Below are 10,000 nucleotides of genomic sequence, written 5' to 3'. Positions count from 1 at the left end.
AGCATGGCATTGAGTCTGTAGCTTTCATCCCTGCTAGCTGTGTCTGAGGTAATAATGTCTGATATTGTGTTCAACAGTTGACAAGTCTGTCAACTCTGCAGTGCAAAGATGGACGCCATTCATATTAAACGAATAAATAAATAATACAGACACATATATTCAGATTTAATTTTCTTTATCTATAGGCCATATATCACTTCAGTAAATTACATAGAATGATATTTTTTACAAATATTGTAAGAAAATGAAAACACAGTAACATAGACTTATTCCATTTAATAAATATGATTGTAAATGCATTAAACAGAAACAATTGCACACAGCACAGAGTTGAGGTCAAAGAAAACATTGTACACCTAAATCCTTTTGATCGTGGATTTGTTTTCTTTATACATTTATATATAAAAGCTTTACAGTAATAAAACTCTTCTTCTACAAAAATAATCTCGCTAACTCTGTTATTGGGAGGGTATTGTGGGGTTGGGGTATGTGTGGAAGGGAGGGAAGGGGGGTTTGGGGTTGGTGGGCATGGGGTTTGGGCAGGGGTAGGTGCAGAGCTCAGATTGGCTATCTTTGGGATTCCAATTAGAGCTTCACTTTCCTGATGTCACAGTTTGTGTTTTGCCACAGGCCAAACTTAAACCTTGTTGTCCCTCCACCGGCTCGGAGGAGTCCCCCCTGGAGTTGGTCTTCCTGTTTGAAGTTTTAGCAATTTAGAAGCAGTGGAAGCCGAACTTAGACCAGGCTTGAACCTCTGACCGTGGGTCTTTCACATCTACATGCTACTGGTCAGCGAAACACAGCTTGGGCGGCAGACAGTAAAATCAAATCCACAGTGGGTTCATAGTTTCAGGAGGATGCAGTCAGGTTTCTTTCCCACCCACTGTGTTCGTGTTGTGTAGAAGTGCTTTACAAAGCTGGCCTAAATGGCTATTCTGTGTCTTGCCGTCTGTACACAATTATTACATTTAAGGGGCGATCTGGGGTCGAACTGCTGGTGCATTCTGGATATCTCGCTCTCTGAAACCAGAATGTTTGTTTTGTTTACTGATACCAGTATCCTCCGAGCCCCTCCTGGTTCACTTGTTAAAGCTACTCCTCTCATAAGCTTCAACTCAAAATGAGTGTCATAATCCAATGTTACAGAAATAAAATATTTTTATATAAAAAAAAACTATAAAACATACAGCGGTATCACAAGGTCTACGTCTCCGACCAAAAAAGCAGTTCCTAGTCATTTCAGTCACTCTGTCTTTCAGTATAATCAAGAAATAATGGCAGGGGAAAGCAAAACAAACAAAAACAAACCTAAAACTGTTTTTAAACATGCTGTGTCAGATATTCTCACAAGTAATTACTTAAGAAGAAGGTCATATACATGTACATTCATCCCCTTGTTGAAATACACAGGAGGCCTAACATTTACAGTAGCTAATGTACACCAATGACTTCAGAAGGAAATCTGGCATGATCATAGAATACTGCAGGATGGACGCCTGAGCCGGCCTGCAGGGGAATAAGCAGCAAGATACAAGCTGTGCCATGTCCGATGGTTCCGGCACATCCCAGATCGGTCCCAACGCTGAAGCAGATCCGATTTGGGATCCGAACCGGGCAGAGATCCGATTCAGAGTCAGATCACATACTGCTCTCAACTGTTGGGTTACAACTGAAACACCTTTTTGTTTCTGTTTAGTAAACATCTTGTCTTTTTACAGTGAACACTCCTGTGGTTCTTAGGAGGTTTCGCACCAGATGTAGTAGCTTAACAAAGGTATTTGTCTTCAGTCGTACTTCTAGTACATTCTAGTTGTGGTCTTGTCTCTGTGTAAGCACAGAGTATGTATGTAGTAACACGGAGTGGCAATTTGTAGAAGAAAAAAAAACGTTTTAGATTACGTGGGGACACATTGCAAACGATTTGCAAATATTATTGTTGTTGATGAAATTATTAATTAATCTCACATTCATATCTGTCAATTTTCCTCTAAAAATACACTTTTGGTATGAGTTGTTCAAACAAGGTCTTTTGCGTGAAGCATCAAACGTGTTTTGTGACCTATGGTTATGTAGGTCACAACCAACAGCAACCAAGCAATTATTCATAATTACAGCACTCTCATTTTGGACGAAGAAGATCTTATGAAAGAAACATCTGCCACTGTGCTGAGTGGGAAAGGGAATGGCCTCTCATGAAAAGCAAGTCATACTTGGCATAAGCCTCTAAGCCAAGCCGATAAAAAAAGAACGGTTTTTGCAATAAGTTGTGATGGTGAAGGGGGCATTTCATGGCCTTCTCAAAGTGCCACAAATAGTATCTACAGTTTATTGTCTCTTGTCTTATTCCAACGTTGTACATTTATGAATAAAAATAAAATATAGCATTATGCGACTCCATGACCTAATTTTGTTGTTACAAATCGAGACACGTTAGAGCACACATCATACAGTAGCAAATTACAGCAGAGTGCAACAACACAAAAGACCATAAGTAAAGAGATAAGACCCTGTATTTGATTATTAACATCAACACAAACACTTTAAAACAAAGAAATTAAATGAAATAAGAAATGAGGGAGTATTGTGCCACAAAGTTTTGCCTTGAGACAGTCGGTGGAAATTGAACATAACTTCTATTTATCATTAACACAACTGATAGCATTTCAGTTTAGTTTGTTATTAAAATACACAAATATCTCGCATACACATTCATGATTTACAAAATAATTGTGACTTTATTTTAATATATACTCAGGAATAAATACTGTATCACTATTATTAGCAATACAATAAAGCAAGGGGATGGTAAGACACTGGCGAACTTTTTTTCTTTTTTTTTTCCCTTTTTCTCTTTAAATAGTACATGCTGTCCTCCTCCCCCTGGTTATGTACTTGTAGTTTTATAAATAAATGTAAGCAAAAATGCTTCATTTCTTGAACCGACATGTATGTATATAAAAAAAAACCTGTACACAGTTTTTAATCTGGTATTCACAGAGCACAGTTAGTCTCAGCAATGTCCAACATGCACAGGTATAAAGCTTAAAACCTTTTGTGTCAGAACAAAGCCCATGAACACAGCAGGATCTCTGTTGGGGTGAACCCAGGCGTCAGACGTCAATGTAAGTAGGGAGTTCTGTTGAAAATTTGACTCGTGGATGAGGTTTAATGCATTCTTTTTGTGAAAGAAAACAAAGATGAAAGGAGAAAGAGAGCATAATTGGTTAGTCACCGAGAGAAACGACATTCAATTCATAAAATGCAGGGTCAGGTATGGATTGAGACAAGGGCCTTTCTTTTTAGTGGTAATTTTACCAAAGATTAAGGCTGTTTAAGCACATACTTTTTTTTAAAAGCCTTTAGGTTTGATCCTGGCGCAGAGCTGACTGGTGATTGATTGCTGTGACTGCCTCACCTGAGGGCTGAGTGTTTTGATGAACTCTGACCTCCCCGGGTTTAAATCTGACTCATCAACGGGCTCAGTGGGGAGTTAGAGGGGTAATTGACTCACGTCAAACTCCGTAAAATAGACTAAATATCTGACACTTCATATCTAACCCACCTGGAGTTTGGAGGCTGTGATCAAATCAGATCAAATCAAATTTATACAGCGCATTTCATACCAGGAGGTAGCACAATGCGCTTGGTGATGAGAAATTCTTTCCTGATTGGTCGGCAAATGTCCCGATTTTATATATAACGAGACACCTTTTGAGGTAGATCCAGTACAAAAAAAGCTTAATCACCGTTCTATGTCAATGTTCCGGAAACTTTGAATGCTAACTACAACAACCATAGTAGTAACCGTTAATTGAAAAGCTGCCCATCGATAGAAACTACATCAGTAAGAGTGTAGTCAGGCAAGCTAATGAAGGAACAAAATCCATTCCGTTATCCATGTCGGTGAATACAGAAAGTAGTACCACTAACTATACAGGGTGGTTTCTTTTTAAACTTAACCAAATATGTCCTTAACCTGAATACATGTGTGGCAACAGGGGTAAAAGCATGACAATGGCCTTCCAGGTGCCCTGTTGTACATGAATATTGGTCTTGACGCATGAAACTCCACTCCTCGGTGGCCATTCACCCTTACCTTACATATCTGGCTCTTTATATCTTTATATTCTCAAACCTTGACTCTGACTCACCAATGGTATGAGTGATGCGCTCCGTGTCCAGAGGCTTCAGTGAAGAAGTCAACAACAGCTTGGTGAGGTTTGGTGACTGCTTCCCCGCCGTCGTGTCTACGACGGTGGGGCTCACCGGGCTCTGGATCATTTCTTGTTCTTTTTCGTTCTGCATCTGTGCATAGACGCTGAGGCCTGGGATCTTCCTTGAGGAAAGAATTACAATGAGACAAGGATAAAGCCTTACGGTTCAGGTGAGCGAGATGGAGAGGGAGGGAGAGGGGGGGCACCTAAGAAAGAGGAGGGAGGATCCCAATGCATGAAATGAATCATCATTAACAGCTTATTTGCCTCTCAGCTCAATGTGCACATATGGTTATAAAAAAGCACACCTCCCACACGGCTTGTTTTTTTTTATTTGTCTTCAATGCCCCTCAGCAAAATGTGTTAAACCTATTACAATGTAAAGAATTATTTTATGACACCAGAAGGAAAATGGATAGAGAACAATACAAGCAGAGAGAGAGAGAGAGAGAGAGAGAGAGAGAGTGAGAGAGAGAGAGAGAGCGAGCAAGGGAGGGGGAAAGAGATTTGCCTGTTGTTCAAGAGCTTTTATTGGCTTTATTTACTCTCTGTGTACTCGATGACGCCTCTCCTTGTTTCTTCTCCTTCGCTCTTCAGAAGATTTGGTCTAAATTGCCCCCCCCCCCCCCCCCCCCCCCGCCCTTTTCCCTTTGAGAGTGAGCTGGGCTCAACCGATCTCATTTAGCATTTCACAAAGGTCATCGTGGAAAAGCTGAAGGGGTTAGATATTGATGTTGTCTGAATGGCATTTCCCCTTTTAGTCTCTCTCTCTCTTTCTCTCTCTCTCTCTCTCTCTCTCAGAGAGATGCATGATCGGAGGAACGCCTCACTAGGAGAGAGGGGGGGAATTGTGGCTGCCCTAGCCGGCGCTAACGTGCGAGGGCCACAGTCGGAGGTGGGATGTGCACTGAGGCTGAGAGGGCAGGCGGGGCTGATGGGTAATGGAGTGAGACAAAATGGGCGGAGCACGTTACCTCTTGAATTTATAGATGACAAACACGGCCAGACCCACCACCACCAGAGACAGGAGCATCAGCATGGCCGAACCGCTGTGGTTCTCGCTGGTGTCCACTAGGGGCGCTGTAGGTGCATAGAAAACATGTACAAAACAGGTGCTGGGCGGGTTAAGAAAAGAGACCCTTTTCAGTTCTTGCTTAATGGTTCCTTCTGGCCAGAACTTTTGTTTGGTTTGAAATTCACAAAGTGTTATCCACAAAAGCCCCAGGGCTTGTTACTATCCATGTGATTAGCAAACAACTGAGTCTTATTAGGGAATACACACACACACACACACACACACACACACACACACACACACACACACACACACTCGGGTTGGTGTGCTAGACCTTGAGGAACGCAAGGACGGAAACCATTAAATTAGAGTTGGCAGTGCTTCATGGTGATGTTGCTAAATGGTTTACAAAAGAAAATGAAGGTCAATTAATCCCTAAGCCTGAGAAAATGCATGGAAGTATACCATAGCCACTACACAAATTAGAACTGATTACATGTGAGCATACTACTACATGTTATAATGCTTTTCATCTCAGGTATGGTTTATTTCCTAGGGTAGACTATTTGAATAATAGCGTTGTTTAGTTCACTTCAATTAAAGAAAGTATCACAGAAGTCAAACTTGCAACTGAAAACAATGGTCTCCCAATGACCCATAACCTCAAGCTGAAATAGAACTGGGACTCACCGGCTGATAAGTGTGCAGCGTAGACGGTGATCTGGACTCCTGGTCTTAGGATAAACTGCACCAGGTTCTGATTCAGGGCCCCTAACACCACCTCAGAGAGCTGTACAAGGGCCAACAAGGGACACAGTTAGTGACGAACCAGAGATTAGCCTTTGTTAATGGGACAGCAGGAATGTGTGTGTGTGAAACATGAAACTTTTTTCTCTAGACATGAGAGAAATGATAATGATTCTAATTGTGCTCCAATACTTCTGAGCGTTGCCTCTATCCCCTTTCTTTGTTTCAGCAAATGTATCCCATTCATTTATATTTTTCAGTGTCTGAAAATCAAACCCTTCTAACACCTCAACAGGATGAACATATTGCTGATGAATACTGAATTCACATTTCCCTTTGAAACTCAGAGGCCACACCTAGTAAGATACACATTGGTTGATAAAGTACAAAGTAAGACTAAATCAAGCTCAAATAATGTCAAAATAAACCGCTTGTTATCATGCACTTTTAAAATTGCGTTCATTTCTGAAATGCAGCCAAGCTAAGGACAGAGCAATTGACCCAAAGTTGGTTTTGTAAACATACTCTGCCCTCCCCTGGCTATGATAAACAGTTCCACAGTCCACAGGTCAGACTAAGCCAAAAGGGTTAAAAACAAAACATGCTGCCTAGGTATGTATCACTGCGGAAAAACAATCTGTGCAAGATTTTCACCCAAAGTATTCTGCTACATTCTGCGTAGCGTAAATTGTATTTTCATTTCTCTTGATTTGTTGTCTTGTTTTTGTTTTCTTCTTTTTAAATCTAGTAGCCTCAGTTAGGTTACAACTGCATAAACCCTCATGTTTTGTTTGCCAAGAGAAGTGAATCCATACCCAGTCAATTTGAGCTCACCGTCAAATGCACCAGTTTTTTTGTCTTCCTCTCTGAATTTCGTTTGATTTTACAGGCTGGCTTCATTAATTTGAGCCGCCTCATTTAGCAAATTAATCGTGGCGTGGGCAAATTCCTGCAGTCCTTCAGCCCCTGCTATATTTCTCGTTTAAAATTAGACTGTTCCATGAATAATTACTTATTCTCGCTGTTGTATCAGGGTCAGTAAATCTATTATTCGTCTTAATGAGCTTCAAACACATTGCACCTTCAAGACGCCAACCTTGAATGAAAATTAATTGCATGGCTTTATGGGTAGGAAGGAGGGAAAGCATGCTGTCAGCGCGCGCAATCACACAAGGCCCTGACCAAAAAAGAAATTTTAGGCTAGAAGAGCGCAACAGCCATCTGACGTGTCGCTCATAATCATGCACACAGTCAAAAGGTACAATCTGACATACTGCAGGCACTTGGAACATGACTAACATCAGGACTGAGACAAGTCCTTCATGGCACTCGTTAGCTCAGCGGGAACCCTTCATATGAGCTCTGAAGAGTGAGCGGACAGCTCTTACATTCTGAAAGCATATATATATGTCTGGTATATAAAGAAGTCTCTGGAAAGTTTGGTCCGGAAATGAACTGTGAGACCTTTGAAAGCAACGAGAGTGACTAAGACAGGACTAGGTAAGTACTCCGGTTTCTGAAAAGACTTTGGAACAAACAACCTTTGATTGCCACTCGGCTACAGCCAAATGGTCAGCACAGGCGCCGTAATAGCAGAAGCCTGATCGAACGCACCCGGCACCTTTTTGTGTTATTTTTCATCTCTCTCAGGAAGTCAAAGACAGGAATAAACGTCCCTACGCCGACCTGTGATGCTTAACTGTCTAAGGTCTATATCCCTCGTCCGGGATATTTTTATTTTTTTTGTCAAAAAAAATTTTAAGCTCCGCGAGTTTTCGTCTTAGAGACATAAAAAGAACAACCACGGAAACATTGAACCCTTTTCTTTTATAATATATACAGTTCAAAATTTAAAAATAAATAAGCACTTTGTCAGGGGAATAGAACTGATGTGTTGCACTTTCTAGTATCTGAGTGGGGTTTCTGCTGCTAAGGACCCACCCATTAGCAAATGACAGCTATTCATATGATAAGGAGATGGTGATTCAGTGATCTCCATTGGGTCATGGTGTGGCAAGATTCACTCCGGGGGTTTTGGGCCACAAAGACATTCTAGGGCCATTAGGATATGGCCTTTGTCTTTGCGAGAGGTGTCACAGGTTTGTTCACACCAACTCATCAATATGCATTTGTAGGGGCACAGATTTAGGAATGGCACAGGACACTCTGAAATTATAAATATGAGGTAGTGAAACAAGACATACTTTCTGAATGCTAAACTAACATGTGTTTAGCCAACACCTATGTTTACAAGGCTCAGAAATAAAAAGTCTTGTGAATAAATCTTTACAATGTGTTTTTGTACAAAGTCTGAGCACCTCTGAAACAAGGTTTTTCCAAGGGTATGTTTACATTTGATTTAAATTAAACTCTTTTTTACTACATTCCTTTTACTTACATGATATTATTGCTGTGGTCTTCTAGAATAGAATCATATATTCCATTTGTGCATCAATGTTTTTAGTTAAGCAAAATGTACAAAAACATCAAGGCATGTCAGACAACTTAGAAAAGTCTAAAAGGCCTTGGACCTTAGAGTGTTAAAAATGGTGGACTTGAGTAGACGATTTTTGCACGCTGGCTCTCTTTCAGTGCGGTACTTGACTTTGGCGGTGTATCAAGGCGCTGATGAGCTGCAGTGTTCTATGATATTAAATCTCTCTGCGGAAGCTGAACGTTTATGCGGGCCAACATTGACATCTGCTGGAAGCAAGATGAAACTCTTGCAACATCTTTGAATATTTAAATATTTTCAAACAAGGTTTTTGATTCACTGAAGCAGAAATTATCAATCAAGACAGGCTCATTTTCTTTAATCCCCCCCTCCCCTCCTTTGCCAGGTTATTTTGCATTTGATATCACACAGGCTCCTAATAGTCTGGACACCTACACCTCTAGAAGATGTCCAATAAAGTCACAGTAACTAAAAAGGTTCCATATCAGGAACAATATAATGCAGTCCCATTTCCAATTACATGTTTGTCCCCTTGTATTAGCATGCAACCCCTATGCAGCTGCTTGGCAGGTACTATAGTGCTTTATAATGTATGATGTTGGGTTGTGTGGAATGCTGGCTGGCATTATGAAAAGGTCTGCCGTGCTTCAAATTGGACCGGGCCGTGGGGTGTATTTGTCACAAAAAGATTGGTGCTATGGCCATCCATCAAATGAACCACTTTGAAATCTCTCTTTCTGTTCTGCGGGTGGTTGCTGTACAACAATGCTGTTGGAAGACTCGTCCCATGTGTGTTTTGGAGGGGGGTCGACCCCCTCGTCTCCTCACTGACCTCATCCAGGTGTGCGGAGGTCTTCTCGGGCTTCCCCTCGGTGACGCGTTTGTCCGGCAGCAGGAAGAACTCTGCTGTGGTAGGGAGCCCCGGCAAAACGGTCACCAGCAGCAGCTCCCGGGCGATACCAGTGGCCTGTGGAGGGAGAGAGAGAGAGAGAGGGAAGGAGAGGTGAGAGAGAGAGAGCCCTTCCCAGTCTACTCAGCTCCCACACTGAACCGGCCCATTTAGCTAAGCACCAGCCCAAAGCAATAGCAGCTCTCGGAAATGGAAAAAATCCTCTGACTTATGGTACTGGGTCAGACACGAACATTATGAGTCCTCATAATGCATTATGTAGGCTGGCATTATGTGTGTGTGTTTGTGTGTGTGTGTGTGTGTATGTGTGTGTGTGTGTGTGTGTGTGTGTGTGTGTGTGTGTGTGTGTGTGTGTGTGTGTGTGAGAAAGTAATGTCATGCACAGCTTGCCACGGGCTACGTGTGCATTAACACAGTCATGGGCTTTTAGCTTTTTTTATTTATTCTTTTTTTTTTCATTTTTATTTATTTATTGGCATATAGCCGATATGTTTTTATGTATTTCTTTGTTTATTTTTCTGTTTGTTATTTCCCATTTGGGTACAAATGCATGTGCTTATATGAAGTTGATACATTTTGTTCAGCTTTTTAGGTTGAGAAGTGTGTGTGTATGTATTTGTGAGAGAGAGACAGAGAGATAGTGTGTCTGTGTGTGATTG

General features: G+C 41.4%; 1 protein-coding gene across 1 annotated transcript in view; it reads right to left on the bottom strand.

Moving 5' to 3' along the window:
• Nucleotides 1–3,020: 3,020 nt before the first annotated feature.
• LOC308369009 (VPS10 domain-containing receptor SorCS3-like) overlaps nucleotides 3,021–10,000 on the bottom strand; it is a gene marked incomplete at its 5' end in the record, with an annotated part of 22,901 nt that continues 15,921 nt past the window's right edge. The window contains 5 exons of the mRNA XM_080843336.1: nucleotides 3,021–3,175; nucleotides 4,152–4,336; nucleotides 5,189–5,294; nucleotides 5,920–6,019; nucleotides 9,264–9,398. Of these exons, the coding sequence (XP_080699462.1) occupies nucleotides 3,111–3,175; nucleotides 4,152–4,336; nucleotides 5,189–5,294; nucleotides 5,920–6,019; nucleotides 9,264–9,398 (591 nt within the window). The 3' untranslated portion in view covers nucleotides 3,021–3,110. The remainder of the gene's footprint in view (nucleotides 3,176–4,151; nucleotides 4,337–5,188; nucleotides 5,295–5,919; nucleotides 6,020–9,263; nucleotides 9,399–10,000) is intronic.

The sequence above is a fragment of the Sprattus sprattus genome (genome assembly GCF_963457725.1).
Source record: "Sprattus sprattus genome assembly, chromosome: 1".
Lineage (NCBI taxonomy): Eukaryota > Metazoa > Chordata > Actinopteri > Clupeiformes > Clupeidae > Sprattus > Sprattus sprattus.
The sequence above is the reverse complement of the archived record's forward strand: the minus strand, read 5'-3'. Positions and strand labels throughout refer to the sequence as shown.